Source organism: Stegodyphus dumicola, chromosome 10 (genome assembly GCF_044657685.1).
Source record: "Stegodyphus dumicola isolate Sdum_Otavi_A_Nest chromosome 10, ASM4465768v1".
In the NCBI taxonomy this organism is placed as follows: domain Eukaryota; kingdom Metazoa; phylum Arthropoda; class Arachnida; order Araneae; family Eresidae; genus Stegodyphus; species Stegodyphus dumicola.
In genome coordinates, this window is record NC_140777.1 from 44,739,440 (window position 1) to 44,761,243 (window position 21,804).

General features: G+C 33.2%; 1 protein-coding gene across 1 annotated transcript in view; it reads right to left on the reverse strand.

The window, feature by feature from the left end:
- LOC118190252 (tyrosine-protein kinase Src42A-like) overlaps positions 1 to 21,560 on the reverse strand; it is a 133,627-nt gene extending 112,067 nt beyond the window's left edge. Inside the window, exon 1 of the mRNA XM_035360946.2 lies at positions 20,881 to 21,560. Within this exon, the coding sequence (XP_035216837.1) occupies positions 20,881 to 21,308 (428 nt within the window). The 5' untranslated portion in view covers positions 21,309 to 21,560. The remainder of the gene's footprint in view (positions 1 to 20,880) is intronic.
- Positions 21,561 to 21,804: the final 244 nt, after the last annotated feature.

The window sequence follows — 21,804 nt, forward strand, 5'->3', positions numbered from 1 at the left end:
TTTATTAGCCTAGGCCATATTTGCGGTGGCGGGAAACTTTCCTTAAAACTCGATACAAACCTATACATTTATTTCGTTTTTAAATAGCTGGCGGTTTTTGTTTGGGATAATGTCCGATGCTACATTCGCGATAAGTGAATAAGCGCAAAGTTTTTCAATACCTCTAATGCTCAAGTATCCTTTTCTTTCATCATTTGAGTCAATTTCCATTTTAAATATCAGACAGTTGTGCCTTTTTTAACAATTCCTAAAACTTATTGTAAAGGTTCTTATCTTCTATCTATACTGTCGTTGCTTTCACCATCTGCTGGTGTTATACGATCATCCATTTTTCATTTGTTATTTCGAGAATGTCATTTTTGACTAATTCTTTGATCTATCCTGCTTAGATACCTGAAAATCCTTGGCCGCCCATTGCTTTTGCGATTTCCTTGGCTTCATCTTCAATCGATAGAAATTCTTTAAAATTGGTGAACGAATTGCTACCAAGCATTCATTGTTGATGAATTCACATACTCCCGTGTACGTTTAATCATTTCTATTCCGTGTCTTATGTTGAATGGCTTCCAAATTGCCATTGGTGTGTCCTTTCTTTCATAGAGCTTTATTTTCGGAGATGTAAACATGCCTGGCATGGTAGGCTATGAATGATTTTATGATTCCTTGATCCATTGGTTAGATTAAGGATGTGATGTTCGGTGGAAGGAACAAAACCTCTACATTTGGATGCAGTATTGCGAGGGCTTTAGTACCATGTCCTAGAACATTATCAAGAATTAGGAGAACTTTAAGGCTCAAGTTTTGCTGTTTAGGTAAAGAGGAGCACGCGACCGACTCTCTGAAGACTACCGCGTATAATTGAAAATTCTCATGTTAGGCAAATTAAATGGAAATAATTAAGATAACATGTATACGCAAATAAGTTCGCGTTCAGCACGGGCTAAATGTACAGTTTATCCTGCTATATATCGAGATGGCTAAAACGTATAAAAGGTATTTCCGTAAATATATTATAGTAGTAGATATACCAGATTTCCTCCGCTATTTCCCCCCTTCTTTTTACTAAATTTATCGTACTAAAAAGAGAGAGAAAAATTTAATTTCCAAAGCATGCGGTCAGAATAAGAGCATAACAAACGAAAAACAGTTCGGATAAACTACAAGTAACAATAATAATATTATTTCTTGAAAAGAAAGCTACGCTGCAATAAACATAAACATAAATATTAACATTACAATACCTAATAAGAGATCTTCATTTCTATTTCCCTGTAACTTGAATCTCACCTGTTTTTATTGCTGTCCCTGCTACTCCTTAGGCCTCAACTGACTCGGCGAAATAGTAGACTGAATGTCAGTTCGTGTTTGCTTCGCTGTGACTGGTTTGTTCAACTATTAAATTGGCACAAAGTTCAATAGTTAGAAGGAAAGGTTAGGCGTGAGCTTCGCAGGTTGTTTTCGTGAGTCTGTTAGTAAGACGAAAACAATCACTATGTGAACGAATCCATTTTTTTTTTTTTTTTTTAATTTAGGGGAGCTCTTTCTCTGAACACATCGATGAAGGAGAAAATTACGCGAATAGTTTTAAAATTTTCAAAACGTGGCGCTAAAACGCTAGGAGTAAACACATGCGAACAAATACAGTGCTACATTTCTTTCTCCATTCATCACCAATTAAAATGTGTGCTTAAATGCACCAATGTTGGGTTATAATAGATTAAGGGCTGAGTTAGGTTAGAATAATAGGGCAAAGAACACGAAGCGGCTACCTGCCTAAGGGAAATGATGCCTTCGTGGAGGGTATAAAAGATTAAAGTTTAGTTTAGGTATTATTAAAAAAAAAAAAAAAAAAAAAAAACAGAGCTGGAGAAGTGTGTGTGATTATGACAAAGCCTCGAGGGCTATCCGCCTAAAGGGACAGATGCCTTCGTGGAGGGCTTTCTAAGGGAACTGGCTCGTATACACGTTACACATGGGGAAAACCACGAAAACTCCCATGCCCGTTCGCGGGATTCGAACCTCGGACTGAACTACCAGTGTTCAGCGACTTTACCGCTCGGCCGCTGGTGGGCCTAGAGAGCTGGAGAAGAAAAGAAAGAAAAAAATGACAAGGGGGCAGAAAACAGAGAAAGAAAAAATTTCATTGATTTTATAGAATAAAATTGTTTAACATTTTTTTAATTTTTAATTTTAGGAATTTTAATATGGAAAATGCTCAAAAAATAATTCGTAATATTTTGAATGCAAATGACAGCTTTTGTTTTGCATGGAAGTTCTAATATTTTTCCCCCTCAGCTCGAACATGGCTTCTGAATTAAATATATATAAGAACAAAACAATATAATAGTTCCGCGTGAGCTACGTTAAATGAAAATAAATATTACAAAATGACAGTTTTTATTCCTCTAGTTTTACTACTAAATCACACAGGAAGAATACATCACATAATGTAAAATATATAATGTTAGATCATACCAAACTCATCTAAAAACGCAAGTGAATATACTGGATAAATTGCTTCAAATTGCTTAAGTAATTCAAGTTAAGTGATGACTTTAACCATAACAATTATGAAGATAAAACCACACTTCATCATTCCAGCTGTGCATTAAGTAAGCACATCACTTACCACAAATTATAATGGAAAGCAGGATACAGACATCAAATTAATGAAACGTAATTTTTTAAACCACGTTATGCATCTCTTTAATTTTCTAAAGAAAAAGAAAGAAAGCAAACTTTAAAAAAAAAAAAAAAGCGGAACTGTTTCGAGAGAAAATCGGATCGAATAGACCTCGAAAGAAAACGCAAAGAAACGGGAAGGGGGAATTGAAATTACACGGCATTCTATACCAGCTGCAGAAGAAGAAAATATTTTATGGCTTTTAATTTCTTTGAAAATGACGTTCTTTCTTTTGATTGGTCAGAACAAAAATGCAGCACAAAGTGGAAGAACGGCCAGGTACCTCAGGAATTTTGTTTATTTTCGAACGAAGCACAGTTTTGAAAGGTACGCGTGTAAATCCTCCATGGTTTAAATACGAAAGGCGGTGGGCAGGGGGAAATTAGGATGTTGTGCAGCAAATGCTTAATAAAATAAAATGCACAACCAAGGCTTAATTTCTAAAATTCGCAGTGCCGGAGCTATCGAGAAGAAAGGGGGAAAATAAAAAATTTGAAACATATAATGCCCAAAGGGCTTTTTTTTTTTTTTTTTTTTTTTTTTTTTTTTTTTTTTTCATATACACATACATACGCGGTTCGAGAGCATTGTGCTAAAAATATTCAAAAGCAGCATATCGTTAGAATTTTCGAAAGACAGTCTCGCGGGCTGAAGAAATTTCTTTTTCTTTTTTTTTTTTTTTTTTTTTTTCTTTTCAGTACAGTGTTGCCACTCCTTGCTTTAAAATTGTTCAGGTTGTTAATCAAAAATTCGTTAAAGTTTTACAAAATGTGAAATAGACAATAAAACAAATTCCAAATTCGGGCTTCCTGGTGCCCATGTTCGGGTGGAGAACAATGCTATTCAGAATTTCATGTCTCTAGATATCGTTGTTTTTTCACAGTGCGAGAAACACACATACATTCATGCAGTTTCTTCATTATTTAATTTCTTTAAATATAATGCAGGGCTCTAATATTTGGCGGCAAGAATTTGAAAAGTGAATCGCCGTTTTATAGCGGACGACGCAAAATGCCACAACGAAATTAATAGCCCTTCTGGGCAAATTGCCCCTTTGGATTAATAAATAAAATAATAGTTATAAATCAAAAAATTATAAAATAATCAATAATAATAAGTAACAAATAAAAATATTATTTTCTCATAATAAATAAAACAACAGGAAAAGTAATTTTTTGTTTTTCTAAGCATCTTAATTTTAAATTATCCAGGTCAGCAAATTTGAAAAGGTGGCAACACTGCCTTTTTACTTAGTTAAAAATTATTGACTAAAAATCGAAACTAAGATGTTTGGAAACAGTCTGCCATTAAACAGTTTTTATAATTTATTTTGACCATATATGCCTATTTTGCCTTTTATTTGATGACGTTATTTTTTGCTTGATTATAAATGTTTGGCGACATAGCTCTGTCTTTCAACAATTTTTATAATTTATTTTGACCTTATTATTTGAAAATAAATTTATTTGAAGACTTTAAATCAGTTTAAAAAAATTTTTTCTATACTATTTTGATCATATTAACAGAAATGTTGATCACAGTAAGCCATGTATTTTCCAAGTTTTTATATACAAACAGGTGCCACTTCGGCAATTCGATAACAATATCCGAATGATAACGTTAACCGAAATTACATTAAGAGGCGTCTACTGTATTCTTATTTGCAGAGCCTCCAGGGCACAGGTTATGCGTTTCAAAATATATGAGACTATGAACAATAGAATGAACACTAAAAATGCTAAAGAATAAATGTTTAAGGGGAAAGGATTTAAGAGGCAATAAATAATTGCAAAGCAACAGCAACAAAACTCATAAAATGGTAGTTTGGAATTATATTAATAGTATTACATAAACTTAATGTTTTAATGCATGGATTAACCTTTCATAACATTTTATTTTAATGGGTTAACATCGATAATGGGATTAATGAACTTCAAATTTTCAGCCGTATAAAATGGCATTCCTTCAGCTGGAAAAATGCCATTAATATTTTACATAAATTTTAAATCCGATCGATAGTGAATAATGTCTACAGTTCATGTGGTTAAGAGAAAAACGACAAACGTCGAAACAAAATATTTTTAAGGTAATTAAACGCGACCAAAGACATAAATCAAAAGAAAGGAATCACTAACAGTTAAAGCATCGTATATTAGGAAAACGCGAAGAGAAGAAAATCGTGTGCACGCAGTCAGCAGATCAGCATTCACGTTTAAAGTGTTAAGTGTTGGCACAATTTTTCTTTTATATTCGCTATACTATTTATATTTGTTATGTATAAATTGATGAAAGTATCCGATTGGTGAAAATATCCAGATTAGCTCCGGATATCATCAATTGTAAAACTTGTTATTGCTTATAGTTGTAAAAATTATTCCAAATTTTTGCTTTCCCCCCCTCATTTGACATGCTTATTTACATGAATTGTTAACATAAAAAAATTCTAAATCAGTATTTGATAATATCAAAATGTTTAATTTAATTATCCTTTGTTTTGAAGCTTTGAATGGCAACCATTTGTAAAGCAATTTAAAAAGAAATTTTATGTTTTGATTTTTTTTAACAAGATGCTTTTTTTGAAATTGTGAATTTTAAGATTCAAATAATGATTAATAGTATGCTATAAGATTTATTATGATTATGATTTAATTTTATGATTTGCATTCTGCAAACTTTTTAATGTTAATTTTAACATATGATTTACGATCGGAGTTGCCTGCTTTAGTTATTGTTTACTTTAAACATCATTTGTTGTAAACTTTAATCATTATTTCCAGCGTTATCAATGGCACAGCACTTTGCTTAATATGATTCAGAGAGACGAAGAGAAAAAAAAAATGAATATGGTGTGGAGACTTTCAGCTGATCAATGCTTACATTTAAAAATAATATTTTCGAAAATGAAAGCAACGAAAAACAATCTGAGAGAGATCATTAATTAAGCCATCAAAAAATATTTTAATTCTCTCCGTGCGCTCAACGACTTAACATACATGTTAATACACCAATTTTTTTTTTTTTAAATAAATCACTAGGAACTGAAAACAAGAGCTGAATGCCGGACAGCGTACAGCTATGTTAGTTAGTCTTTTTAATTTAAAGTATTATTCGATTCGTTAAAGAATCGGGAACTTACTAGTAATTTATCAATCAAGAAGGCAGATAACACCTCACGTGCTTTGCTGTAATTAAATAAACCAAACCTATACTAATCAGCAAGGGTGACACGCAATTCAAAGCACTCTTTCATTCCTGCATTATCGACTACTTAAGAAAATACAATAAATCGAAACATATTTCAACATCACTGATGAATCTCCGAAATAATTTTTCAGTTTCTTAGGTTTGAAATGATTAATATGTTTTACTCTTCTAATAAGAAAACTTGCACAATTTTGCCTGATATTTGATAACAAACTCTCGTCATTAGAAAATCTTATTACGAATTGACTCACTGAGATGTAAGCGTTAATCCTCATTGTTCCCTTTCCCTATGCATTCGTAAAAGACCAGCTGATATTACCATATTTCCTCCCTGCTTTTTGCCGCTGTTTTGAAAATTTTAAAAATATTCACATAATTTTCCCCGTCTTTAATTCTATGCAGTTCTTCCCTCTATCGGCTAGTTTACTAGTGAATTGTAATCACTTTATTATTCTTTGTGTTTATTCAGTGTGTTAAATTGGTATTTGCATTTTTATATTAGCATTTTACCCATTTTATTATCGCTTGCTCTTATTATTTGAAACGTCTCTTGTGCAGATGCTTCGTTAAACTACCGAGACATGGCATATGTTCTCACACTTACGAAACTTTCCAAACATATGACCTCACCTTACTTCTGTTATTTACGTTCCAACTTAAATTACTGCCTTATCCATCCTTATTTACTGCTGATGTGTTTGATTTTCGAAATCCGGGTCTTTTGTTCGCTCTCTTCTCATTCGTTCCTCCGATGTTCTTCTTGGGAACTGCTGTGAAGACTCGTCCATGTGGGATGTCCCTGAGGCTTTACAAAGTAAATGATTCGCGGAACAGATTCAAATACCGTCGCATATCAATTTAATATCCGTAAGCTATTCTAATGTTAATATTATTATGCATTCTTATTAAAATGTACGTTTCTTTTAAAGAAATACCATTGTGATTGTTACCAGTAGTTCAACCATTACTACTGTTACGGATTTGGTATTTAAATAGCTAATATTAGTAGAATTATAAATTTAATTGTTTTATTCCCCGTGCAGTGCAGCGCCTGACGAATATTAAGAGAAAGCTAAGCCGGAAAATTAAAAACACAAGAGCACGTGCATTTAACATTTAATAAATAAATATCTCTTTTTGATTTCGAGAAATTGCCAGTCGTGCGGCCGATTTAAAAAGCTATAAAAGCCAGAGAAAGAACACCCCCGCTTAGTTTTGTTTAGAAAACTGCTGTTGTTTACTGTAGCGAATTCGCGGTGAAATCGGATTAACTTTCTCTACGTTCCTCTATTTTGAATTAGATCTCTGTTGAACGATTTTAGTAGTTTATAAGATAACTACTGTGAGGTATTGGGATATTGTACGAATATCTCAGGAAATTTAAGCATTTTGTTTTATTTGTTGCGATAATAATAGCAGCAATATGTTGCTGAAAACAAAACTGAGGATTTAATCTGCCTTCGCCTCCAATTTCCAAGATATTATGGATCAACACTACTACGCCATTCCTCCTTCTGCTCCTGAATTTATTACATATATATATGCTTAATTTAATGAGTTAAAAATAAGCGGATATAAAATTTATACATATATATATATATACAGTCCATTACCCTTCAAATAAAGATAAAATATGTGATTACTTGAATTAAGTGGATATAAAATTTATACATATATATATATATATACAGTCCATTATCCTTCAAATAAAGATAAAATATGTGATTACTTGAATTAAAAAACACTCGATAAAAAGCATGGATCTTAAACTTGATTTTTTTCGTTGCATTTTTTCCCTACATTCTTCCCTTTTTTCGAATGAAATATATTAAGAAAGATATTTCCATAAATATATTTAAAGAGTAGACATACCGTATTTCTCGTGTACTTTTTGGCGCTCTTTTTTACTCATTTTATCAACCGAAAATCGAGAGGGGAAAATCATGCGAAACATAATAAATGAAAGGCAGTCATGGGTTAACTACAGGTAACTATCACAATATTATTTCTTTCAAAAAAAAAAAATTCCCATAAGAATACGTAGTAATACTAACATTACAAAAATCTAAAAAGGTATCTTCATTTCTACTTCCCTGTAACTTGAATCTCATCAGTTTTTATTGTAGTCTCTGGTATTCCTTACACCTCAAATCATCCATAAATAATTAGAGAAGCAGAATGTGACTTAATGAAATCGTAGACTGAATGCTGAAATAGTGTTTGCTTCGCTGTTGTTGGTCCACTTTTGTATTAGGTTGGCATAAAGTTCAAACAGTTTGAAATGACAGGTTCGATGTCACAACTGCAAGTAGTTTTCAAGGGTTTGCTTTTGTTAATAAGACCAAAACAATTACTACGCTAATAAAGCCACTTTAAAATTTAGTGAAGCGAGCGTGTTCTCTGAACACATTAAGGAAGCAGGAAATTACGCGAATATGTTTAAAATTTTCAAATCTGTGGTAGAAAGCCGGGGTGGGGATGGATATGCGAGAAAATACGGTAATTATTTGTCTTTTATTTCTTATTAAAAGAGTTCGTTTGGTATAGATATGGAACATATCAATGACATATACCAAGGTGGCACTGTATTTTACTGTATTTAAAACTGTGTAAATGGTGGTGTATTTAATTATGGCAAAGCACACTAGGGCTATCTGCCTATGGGGAGGGATGCCTTGGTGGAGGACTTTCTAAGGGACACTGGCTCGTATACAAGTTACACATGGGGAAAACCACGAAAACGCCCATGCAGCGAGCCCGTTCGCGGGATTCGAACCTCGGACCGAACTACCAGTATTCAGCGACTTTACCGTTCGGCCGCTGGTGGGCTCTGTGTAAATGAATAACACGAAACTGTGACATTAGAGGTTATTCGATAAAACCAGTTTCCCCCCCCCCAGAGTAGGAGATATTTATATCAATAATACATACACAGATAATCAGAAACTCATACTTATTTCTTCCAAGAGGAAGAAAAGGAAGGAGGGAAGAATAAGAAGGTAGGCAGACATCATGAACGAGAGTGAAATTGCTCTTCGGACAGTAATTGAAATTCCTTCCGAAAGACGATAGAAACAAGGAAATCACTTAAAAGTGAAATTTTGGATTTACGTTCATAAGTCATGTGTTAACCAAGCGTGAAATGAATTTACACTTGGATGAAGACACTTTAAAATGAAACGTAAAAGTATTTCATATATTTGAAAGAAAAAACAGATTAATATCCGGCGAAGAAGATAAAAATGTCTTCAACAAGCGGAAAAGCAAACTTCAATTTTATCTTTTTTCCCCCTCTTTAACTGGAGTCATAACGGCATCGAAAATTCGATTTCCAAAATGAGAAATAAAACATAACGTATACTTGGGATCGATGATTCGAAACTCAGAAATTAAACGTATGAGAAATCAAACTAAATCAGATGTCTCGTAGAATTTGCATAATTTATGCATGCTTGGTTGCAATTTAATTATTTTCCTCGGGGAAAAAAAAAATTACGGTTCTATAAGTATCGCTTTAAATACTACCATAACTAAATTAAGTCGACGATTTTTAAAATTAAGTAAAATACAATATTTGATTGGTGTTGAAGTTTTAGACAAAATTTTATGTTCTTCGAAAGAAACTAATGATTTTTCTTTTCTAGCAGAAAATTATACTGCGCCATTTTGTCAATTAAGTAAACGAAATAAAAATAAATAATAAGCAATATTTTTGAAATAGAAATGATATGAATAAAAGTTATGAGATATAATGTTTAGATATTTTGAGAATGGAATTAAGATGATCGATCTTCTCTGTTATAAGACAATAACGCGCGAAAAAATGTCTTACTATCTGCGCCAACATTGCCATATTGGTCACCGTTAAATAAAATGTGTTGTTCTTGCGTGTTATTACAAAAAAAAAAAAAAAAAAAAAAAGGATTGATTTATTTTAGTTCCGATAAACACCTAGCCAAGAGGTAGAGAGATCTAAATCCCAGCACAGGGAGCCAGAGCCAACACTCCCTACATATTTACTTCAAGACAGTGCCGGCAGAGCTCGAGGCACGTACCAAATGCAACACATTGCAAGCAGCGCCTGGCAAGGCCTCCTGTGGGCCCTGTGGAGTGGAATTACCTAAATAATAAGTGCAGCTGGACAAATCCACATTGCCAGTGGTTAAACAAGAAGTGCCAACTTCAGTTTCCCATATCCATATACACATAGTACTTTTGTGCCACCCAAACGATACAGTGGTTAGTGACACTGACTGCCATACCGAAAAGCCCAGATTCAAAACCAGAAGAGATGGATATTTATAAATGTATAGTGTCTGTGCGGCAAAGAAGAATTCAAAATACATGGCAAGCCAAAATCCTCTTGATAAGTTGGTGGTAGGGAAAGAGGGTGGAAGATTCTCGGTTTAGTTGTTTATGGAAAGTTACACACGTGTCTAAGAGGAGGGACGCTTTCGTGGAGGACTTTCTAAACTAGCTCCTACATACGTTACACATGGGGAAAAAACAAAAACAAAACAAAAAAAAAAAAAATGCAGCCAGTCCATTTGCCTGGAATCGAACCCAGGTCGGAACTACCAGTGTTCAGTGATTGGGAGATCCTTGGACAGCATTCCAAGGTGTTCTTCCTCGGAATTCCATTTGGTGGTAGGGAAAGAGGGTGGAAGATTCTCGGTTTAGTTGTTTATGGAAAGTTACACAAGTGTCTAAGAGGAGGGATGCTTTCGTGGAGGATTTTCTAAACTAGATCCTACATACGTTATACATGGGGAAAAACCACAAAAAAAAAAATGCAGCCAGTCCATTTGCCTGGAATCGAACCCAGGTCGGAACTACCAGTGTTCAGTGATTGGGAGATCCTTTGACAGCATTCCAAAGTGTACTTCCTCGGAATTCCATTTGGGGAAGAATCTTAGCAGTTGAAAAGGCTCATCGATACCCAATGTGCCTACTTGGATGCAACAGCTGGCGGCCTTGCTTAACCCCTTCGAGCCGGGTAGCGAAAACGCGCGCTTATCGCGGAGGCCGGCAGTGTCTTCCGCGAACGTCTTTCCAGGGCCAGGGGCTTTTTTGCTACTAAGCCTAAATCCATGAATAAAATTGAACATGAAAAACGTTCCAAGGTACTGGCACAAATACGTGACAGTCGGTAGTAAACGCAACAATGCTCTGGCACGCCTGCGTGTCGGCGGTAGGTAAGTGTGTTCGTTGTTGGCACGTATACGTGACAGTCGGCGCGAAGGGGTTTTAAACCTATAACTGTACAAAAGTCTCATTTTGAAAGTAAGTGCTGTCAATGAAAATATTAGGTTACTTTGAGTACGGCAAAGCACACAAGGGCTGTCTGCTTACAGAAAGGGGTGCCTTCGTTGAATACGTTCTAAGAGAAGCTGGCTCATATTATTTGCATTACACATTAGAAAAAAACACGAAAATAAAACCAACTCCTTGACGTTGCTTCATAACTGGAATATGAACTGATGATAACTGTTATGTTTTCTTGCTGGAAGAATCAGTTGTAATGCTTTTGTCTTTTTACAGAAAACTTTTCTGTTTGGTGCATGCTGCCCTATAACGGAAAAGATCCGAAATCGTTAAAAAAAAAAACTGATAATTTTTTAATAAGCGTGAAAGGCTTCAAAAAACTTAATTCTCCAAATGATATTTTTCTCCCTCCCTCCTCAGCTTACCTTAAAAGTTGATATCGATATTCTTTTTCACACAATAAATTCTACTTTCATTTTGCATCATAAATACTTAGTTGGATAATTAATTAAAGTAAAGCATTAAAATAGGCAACCCACTTTAGAAAATTTATGCATTTGCACAACAAGATGTTCTGAAGGAAACTTGCTAGCACTTTATACTATAAAGCCCTATAGCCCTAAAATACCTTTTACCTAAAATACCTAAAGCCCTTTTATACCCTAAAATAACAGGCAACTAGCACGTTGGCTAATGGGAACCGACCTTTTATCTAACTAAACCAGCGTTTTGAGGCCTTAACCAATCCGGCACTGTAAAATGGTTAAGTATGGTAGAACCGAAATAAGATGTTACTGCATACCAAGTTTTACCTTCAATAAAATCTAATTATTTTCATGTTCTGAAATAAAACCGAAAAAAAGTGTATGTAATTTTTTCTAAATTTTCCGTAAGCAGGAACGTCATAAAAAGAACGCATTCTTATGATAGTTTACTAATTTACTATGTTTTAAAGATATGTACATAAAAATTTCATTTAAAAACTTGTATTTTCTTCAATTATGAAGAAAATATCTCACAAATTTCAATTGCTCGCTCTACCCCTTTCCCTTTTACTTTTTTTCAAGACGCAGTTCACATTTAACTCTTTGCGGCACAGTGTGTCCGGTCTGGACACACCTAAAAATGTTCTTCTGTACGCACAGAAAAATTAAATGAAAAAGGATTTATAGGTTACTCTGAACCTTCTTTATTTATAGTAGATGGCAGCTCAACACAAACCAGTCCATATATTTTAGCCATGTTTAGTTTTTTAAGACCCTTATTTTTCAAAGAAATCTTCCAGATTTTTTTAGGGTATAAAAGGAATTGTTTGAAAGGAAATTTCTATGTTATTTTTTTGGCTGTATGCTTATTCTATATTAGTTTTAAATTTTTACCTTGAAATCTTGCCTAAAATCAAACAGCGAACCCTAGATTTCCCCAGACCGGGCTCAACAATAATCTAGGACAACTGAGAGTCTGTATTCTTTGTTTCTCCGCATCTCATCGGTCAGTCCATTGACAACAATGCTCGTTTCAGCACTCTTTTCGAAGCTCTATTTAATCAGTGTACCACTCTGGGCACATTCACAGAATTAAAACGATAAGTGCTATCTTCACAAAATTTTACCTGCGTACTCCTCTAGGCCTAATTAGACTGCCTATTTTTTTTTTTTTTTTTTTTTTTTTTTTTTTTAAATCAAAACTCCGACTTTAAAAGGTAGCGTGTCGAAAAGGGCTAAGTTGGATGAAATCGTAGAGGATAATGGAAACTTTTATATAGGAAAAAATAAATAAATAAATAATTAAATAAATAAATAAAAAACTTCAAAGCGTAAAAATTATTGATTTATAAAAGACCTTTTAAGAATTTTAAGAGCAAGACCTTTTTAAGATAGCAATGTCTTCAAACATTTTCAAAGCGGACAATCAGCCATAAAAAAGGTCGGATCCTTTATAACATTGGTCAAACTTCTTTTGTAATAAAAGACGTACCATATTCATATAACATTCTTATCTTTCTTAAATAGAAAAAATCGAGCTAGTTCCCATAGAATGTCGCATTTTATTAAGAAAGAGACTTGCCAGTTTAAGATAAGGCTTATCACAAAACAACTTACATCAATTCAAACATTTTTGGTGAGATAATTCTGTCCTTAAATACTTTAAGGAAGAAACATTAATCTTTTCAAACATACATAAGTACGACCATAAGTGTGTGTAGAACAAAAAATGCCACCGATGACTATCTTATCAGACTTTTATTTGAGGAAACTTAACTAAAATCATTTTTAAATTACACACCGCGTTATCAGATTCAAGCGAAAACTGCTCATATCACAAGTAAGCAGTACTACACGCCCGACTCCAGATGACAATGAAAAGAACATAAAAAGATTAATTTCTTCAAAGCAGTAAGCATAAACGCTTTTAGTACACGACACGCTTTTAGTACAAACCAAAATATAGTCTTTCCTAAAATAGTGGAAAATCTCATTCCTTCTTAAAAATGCCTAATGTGGACACCACATGATTTCCTTGTACGGCCTATTAAATTATACACATCTTTTACTGCGCTTTATTTAAAGTTGTTTCCTCAAATTATTCCAACTTAATTAACAAACTTCTTATAATTTATTTTTTCATAACGAGTATAAAATTCTCCCAAACATAAATAAGTATAGGAAACGGGAAGCCACATTAAAAGTTAAATTTCGTTAATTGTCCAGAGTTTTTTTTTTTTTTTTTTTTTTTGACATTGCCGAAACATAAACATTTTCGTCATTTAAAACATTTCTGTAATTGAAAGTATATTATTACGATCAACGATCGCGAAAATAAAGGCGAATGAGAGAGATGAGTACATACATATAATAAATACACTTTTGGTACTGCTGATTGCCCCAAAAAATGCGCACGACTTAGATGTGAGTCCCATGTAACAAATGTCAACGTTTTACGGATAATCGTTTTTCAGCTATGCGAGATGCATAGAGACGTAAAGAAAAAAATCTGTTTTTAATCCTATTTAAAATTCGTTTTGGAAAAAACAGTCCTTTATTTTGTTCGTACGTACAGATATCATGCAAAAAAATTGTCAAAATTGATTCGGTAACGGTAAAAATGATAATTTCCGTTGAAATATGATGCTCGGAATTTTCACGATTACAATACTTCCTTTATTTTGTACAAGGAGTAATAAAAATTAACTACTGAATGCCAACACAGGATGCTTAACTAGGTACGAGGGAATTGTATGATTTCAGCTGAGGAATGCGGTTAGCCTTTTATTTAGATGCTTTTGGTTTGGTTTACACTTAATTATGGCAAAGCACATTCGGGCTATCTGCCTAAGGGGAGGGATGCCTTCGTGGAAGATTTTCTAAGGGAAACTGGCTCGTATACACGTTACACATATGGAAAACCACGAAAGCGCTCATGCAGCCAGCCCGTCCGCGGGATTCGAACCTCGGGCCGAACTACCAGTGTTCAGCGACTTTGCCGCTCGGCCGCTGGTGGGCTTTATTTAGATGCTAAATATTTAATTTTAGCTTATGAATATAAAAGACAACATTTATTCAACTTTGGTGCGTCAACGCTTCCTGCGCTTATTCTTGTTTAATTTATAATATACACTTAAAAAAACCCTAAATTTAAATAAATATACTATATGGGTAGTTTTCCGTTATGCCGGCGCAAGCGATAAAGTCGTCAATAATGGTACATCCGATTCCAAACGGAATATTCTCGCTGGTAACCTTTTACGCCTCATTTTAGAAACAAGTCGCAGCTTTTTCTTATCAGATTGATTGTTTCTTTCAATACTGGCATATAATTACATAGGATTTTTATCAGATAGTACAGTTTTATGTCTAAGGCCATTTTCGGTAATTAAGTCAATTAGGATGCAATCACAGCGCTTACCCGAAGCCGAAAATATAGAAAAGGTAAAGTCAAGGCTTAAATTCATCCATTCTAATGAGAATGCATTAGCGAAGTAAAGCACTGCAGTTTTACATAATTTCTGAGTAAGCTATTCGTACGAATTGAAATATTTGTTGCATTTAAACTTGTGTTCCAAATTAAGATTTAACTTGAAATTAATGTAGATAATTACTGAGAACATTAGATTTTTGTAGTTTACATGAGATGAGATCGCTTGGGGTCACGTAATAGGAACCGGCGAATCAGGATGTTAAACCATGAAAGCATAGTAAATTCTTAAATTAATGTCTTTTTACAAATTTATTGTCTTTATTTATTGGCTTTTTATAAAATTTTAAGCGATATTAAAATGTTTATGCCTTCAAAATAAAAAATTCTTAGAACTAACATTTTTTTAAATATTTTTTATGTGTATACTGTATGTTGTCGCCAATAAAGTCTGCTTGGCGAGATTTGCGCCGGCGAAACGGAAAAGTACCACTATATGTACTATTGGAGTTTTGAAAAGGAGGGGTGATGATCATCTAGCAATGATAAAAAGGTGACAACCTCTGGTCTAATACCGTGTAAAAGGACTTTCTCTTTAGCTTCGAGGTCTACGTCAAGAGCCATTGCGCATAGAAGTGAAAGACACTGATAAAGAATCCTTCATACGCTATCAGCGGCGATGACTCATACATACGAATCGAAAGCGCAAACTAACGGAATAAAGCTTAAATAGAAAGAAAACAGGCTACTTCTTGTCTGTGATTAATCAATTAATCAAGTAACTTACGTATTTTTACAATTATTCCTCTTTAGCGTTTCCATGTACACAGGCAAATGCAACACTTTAGTTAACTAGAAACAATATTTTCATTGTTTTATTTGTTAATAATGTATTTTAAAGTTGTTCATTATTCTCATTTAAATACTATGTTACCATTGTTAATGAAATTAGAAGTCAAGAAATATTTATATTTGTGATCCGCGCAACAAAGAACTATGTCATTAGCTTGCAGAATAAATGGTTGACTACTAAGTTGAAAAATTTTTTTAATATTCTTCATTTAGTTGTTTTCAACTTTTTCAAAGACACTTTTCTGAATCAAGGTATGAATTTATATAAAAAGTTTTATCATTTTACGAAACTGAGTTATGTATCGTATTATAATCTCGCTGTACCACTCTTAAAAGCTAGTACAAGACAGATTCAGGATAGTGTTTCTGTTCAAACGAACACATAAAAAGATTTTCATCTTCTTTGGGGCTTTCTGAATATACGTACCCTATGAAAAGTTGCCAACTCATTGGCGAAAAGCATTTGTTTGGCTGTATTTACAGCTTATAGGTACTGTTCTATTCATAAATAATAATAAAAAGAAGCATTTTACAAGAAGCAAGAAATTTTACAAAGGGCAAAAAAATCTATGTAGTCAAAACTTACATTTTATAGCCGGTGGATATTGTTTAGCGAAATGATCACTAAATATAAAGCGTGTAAGTGTACTCAAACATGTATGTGGTGAAAGTTGAAACAGGGATATGAGTAATTAAAAAGTACCAGTATTTTTTATTAATATTACTGCATTTCTCCCCTAGGTTTTGAAAATTTAAAAATATTCGCTTAATTTTCCGCTTCCTCTACTGTACATAGTTTTTGTCTCTGATGACTAGCTAAATTATAAGCAATTTTCTATTAACATTTCGTTTACTTAATTTTCCCTTGCATTAATTATTTGACTCGCATTTTGTGCAGATTCTTCATTAAGCTACCGGACGTGGCAGGTATTCTCACAATTAAGAAACTTTCCAAACACTTGATTTCATCTTACTTCTGTTATTTAGATTCCAGATCTCGTTGTAGTCTTATCTATTGCTGGTGTTTGGATGTTTCCAAATCCGGGTCTTTTGTCCACCCCTTTTCTGCAACGTTTCTCTGAAGCCCCTCTGGAAAACTCATGGAGGTATGAAAGGACTTCCTATCTCCATGCGAAAACTGCAATGAAGACTGGTTCATATGAGGTGCCTATGGGGCTTTACAAGGCAACTGAGAGTAAATACGGTCAGATATCGGCTCAATATCTATCAGCTATTGTAATATTAATATTATCAGATTAGGTATTCCAATTGGATTGTAGATTTCTTTTACATAAATATACTATGATAGTTACCAGTAGTTTGTCCACGATTCCTTTTTATTTGTTATGTTCTTACTATAACTTCGTTCTTCAGAAATTAAATTAATCGCATAATTTCCCCCTCCCCAATTTTCGGACGATAAATTTAGTTTAAAAAACGGGATAATAAGCGAGAAAAACGGCATTACATTTTAAAGCGCATTATTGGTCGAGTGGATAAAGTAAATAAATCCTCGACGTTCGACCTGGTTTTGAGCGCTGGCTGTGTAGGTATTTTCGTGTTTAACCTCATATATAAATGCAAGTACTAGCCATTTTCTCTTAGCAAGTCTTGTACAGATGCAGTCTTCCCTGTAAGACTATTCCCCTCGTTATGCTTTGCCGTAAACGAAAGCAAGAATTCCGAACTATGTTTTCTTTCACTCACAAATTTTCATATGCATAAGCATGTGCGACTGTCAGCTGATCTGCCAGTTTTGAAAACTCGACAAATATAAGCATGAAAAGGCATCTTCTGCTCTTCGATCCTTTACTTTTAAAACTCCAACCTATTTATTTGACGTTTAGTTCATTCTCTCAATTATTTTTTAAAATTTTGTAAATTTAAGGGCACATTTTTGTATATATATATTTTTTTAATATGCGTCAGATGCTATTTATTTTTCCCACGCATTTGCAAATAATATATAATTTGTTATTTGCATTTCTCGGAGAAGAAAATATAGTTGAAAATTTAAAAGAACACTGGCATTCAGACGATTTCGGGTTTCCGCGGAAGTTCTAACACCTGCCGAATAAACGCTGTAAGGTCTATAAATTCAACTGTTGCTCGAAAATTGTTTTAAACTTCCGTAATTTTAATTTTTAACTGATGACCAAAATACATATTCCCGTAATTTTGATTTTCGATTACTAACCAAAACACAACTGCAAATTAAAAAAAAAAAAAAACTGAGTTCTCTTTTCGACGATTTTCATTTTCCGCCGATACCTGCCGAATAAACAAGGAAGGCCGGTATGCTGAATGTTGCCAAACATTATTTAGGACTCTCGAAATTTTAATTTTTCGTTCATGATAAACCTATTCAAAAAGTATGCTTTTCGGTTGGATGAACCGACAACTTCTCATACCAGTAAGACACGAGAGGGTTGAAATTAGTTTATAATAAAGGCTGCACAAATGTTTTGTCATCCTTTAGCTATTTGATTCCTTTCTTTTTTCCTCCCTTCGCCCCTCCCCAAGTACGAGGCCGAGACCTAAGCACGGAGAAAATATACTAAATAGAATAAAAAAAGTAATGCAGCAAATTGATATCTTGCAATTGACAAACTGGTCAGCCCTGGTCTATAATGTTAGGATCCCCATTTCCATAATGTTAGGATATTAGTTATTTATTATAGTGGTTTCAAATACAATTAATTATCTAGCTCTCAGAACATTGGGTTCAATGATTAATCTTCTAAATGGATTAACGCACTGAGAAAGGTCAGAGATGAAAACTCCTCACATTCAATTTATTTGACCTTAGGATAAATTTATCACTATTTACAGATTTCAACTAACTAGACCATTACAAAATATTTTACAAAATTTTATATGTTTACAATGATATATTATAAAGCGAAATTTGTAGCACAGTAAATAATCAAACACATAATTATACAGTTATAAATGGCTTCTTGAAAATTTTACACCTGCTTATTCCATCAGTTCTCAATGAAGACAACACTGTAGATTCAATTCATTTGTTATGGACGAATCCGACCAAAAATTCACATGATTTCTTAAGATTTTGATGACCTAAAAATTCACTCAAAATGCCCTTAAAAATAGTCAGAAAATGCACTTAAAATGAAAAAAAAAAAAAAAAAAGCCCTTAATAAATAAATTAATTAATAAAAATGACATCATTGACAATCACTGATAAGTGGATTAAAACCCAAACAATTAGGCATACCTGCCACTTCATTTTTATTTTCCTCCCCCCAAAGTTTGAACCTTACACAAATGTATTATAACTGCATTAAGTTTTTACGTGCTTTTCAATGTTTTTGAACGTGAATGATTTTCTGTTATCAGTATACAGATTTTCATATCATAAGAAATTTCCCTTGACAGCTACCGCAGTTATTGGAACATATTTAAAAAACCTACACCTCTTAATTGTTAATTCTTCAGTTTTAAAAGAGCCTGCTTCAAAATACTACAAGATGCCAAAAAAAATGACCTTCAAAGCTCCCAACATGTTAAAAAATTTTTAAAATGCTTTAAAAGTGGAAAGTACTCAAAATATGCACACAAACAAAAAGAAGAACAATATGTCATCAAAATCCAGGCCTTGGTTATCGCTTTACATTTCAGTTTCTGTTTAATTACTCAGAAATGCTCTGTTGTTGATAGATGTTCAAGAGAAAATGATCAGAATATTTGAAATTCAACTATAATATGTAAAGAGTTTCTACTTTTATCATTAGAATTTAACATAACAGTAAGTAATTTACTGCTGCAGACTGTTCAGTTCAGGTTCAAGTTCCTCTTACAATTTTTTTTTTTCATAAATAATAAACAAGTTTCAAGAATGCAGCATGTTGTGTTCTGCAAATATCCTGAAATATTCTTTTCAATTTAATAATCTTTTTAAAATAAAAATACTCTTTTTCTTGAAATCACTTCAGAACTGGGATTTTAAATCAATCCTCCTTGCTGTTTCTGAATTTTTTCTTAAATTTATTCAACTATTATGTTATTCATTAAACTGCAAATATTTCTATGCCCGTTTTTGTTTACAACATTCATTAAACATGATTCTATATATTTATTTTGATGCTTCTATATGTAAATTAAACACAGAATTATCCCATACAGAGAAGAAGAAACAGAGGTAAGGAAAGAACTTTTAGGAGTTTTTAGTCATTCTGGTCCCTTTAAATTTGAAAGCAAAGTCATAAAACCTCTAACCAAGAGATTAAAAAATAACCATGTAAAACACATTTGTGAAAATCATGATATCCATTATCTTTGAACAGAGAACAATATTTTAAAATTTCATTTGCAACTTGAAAGTATCTTATATGTATTTTCTTGAATTCAAATTAATTTTCACGAGATCATTAAAGCGTAATTTTTTCCCGCCAACGAAAGGGTAAAAATTTATTTAAATTGCATATAACATACATAAGTTAAATGAATTATTGCCCAATAATACTTTTATTGGAGTATATAAGCATACATAAGACTATTAAATGTTAATTAAATATGGAAAATCTATTAGAGAAGATTCAAAGTTATTTATTAATGAATGAATAATTTTTGTTTTTCTTAATTTCAGTAGAATACTAAATGAAAAAACTCAATGTTCTGTCTTAAAAAACAATTTATGAAGCTCTTCACAGAACTGTACTGAAGGTAAAGCTGTGATATTTACAAATTAGTTGTAAATTTTTTGGCTATCTTTTTTGGACTACTGCATAGCACTACAATATTTACAAACATTAGTGAAATTTTTTATTTTTTTTTAGCACAACTACATGTAAAATTAGATTATCATGATTTATACCTTAATGACTATTTGCTATTAAAGATGTTATCATAAATTTAAACATTATGCAGAACTCCTATAATTTAAAACTAATGACTTTCCGTTTAATTACTTGTAATAAATAAATAAAAAAACCACTTACGGCTCAGCTTCTATGGATTTCAACTTAGCCACATAATTAGATGGTATATATCCTTCTTGCTTGGTCGCTTTAGAACGAGCAAACCACCAGTCACCCTGAGTATCATTTAATACTTCTAAATGTTCACCTTTTTTGAAGCTCAAATCTTCGTCTGTCCTTGCATCATAGTCATACAGTGCTACAAAAACTTTGGCACTAGATCCGGAAGAACTATCTGAATCAGACGGTACTGGGGGCAAAGTAGGGCCACTTCTACACGTAGGGTCAGCTGGATACCTTATATTCGTTGCAGAAGGTTCATGTGTCTGGACACCTAGCGATGACAGTGAAGTTGGACAGTTGTCAAGTATGGTCCTTTCAACAGGAGGCTGACCTGCCACTTCTTTCTTAGCATTTTTGTTGGCAGATCGGCTGAAGCAATTACCCATCTTCTTCTTGATCAGCTATCGTACTTTCAAAAATAAGGAATGAGATAGAGATCATCAGCCAAAATAAATAATTTCATTCCTCGGTTGTTTGGAACTTAACAGAAAACATGCTGGAATATCTTCTACGATCTCCCAAATTAATACTGAAAGAAAAGTGACTTGAGAATTCAAATGATTTCCCGTTATTTTCATCCATTCAGAACCATCACGCAACCCGCTCCCAAAGTATACAAACTCTTATCTGCGACTGGTTCGACGTCCTGTTCACGGATTTCATACCTTCCCTTCGAGCGTCAGACGTCAAATAATCAATATTTGTGTGGCGCCATCTGGTAGCAATATACATAAATAAACATCACTTTATACGTACTCCATGCTTAATAATGCCATTTTTTTAATGGTTTATTTTTTCATTCTCATGAATGTATTTAACATGAGTTAATAGTGAGAATTATTATTGTGGAACGTTTTAAGAATTTTTTATCAACTCCTTAAC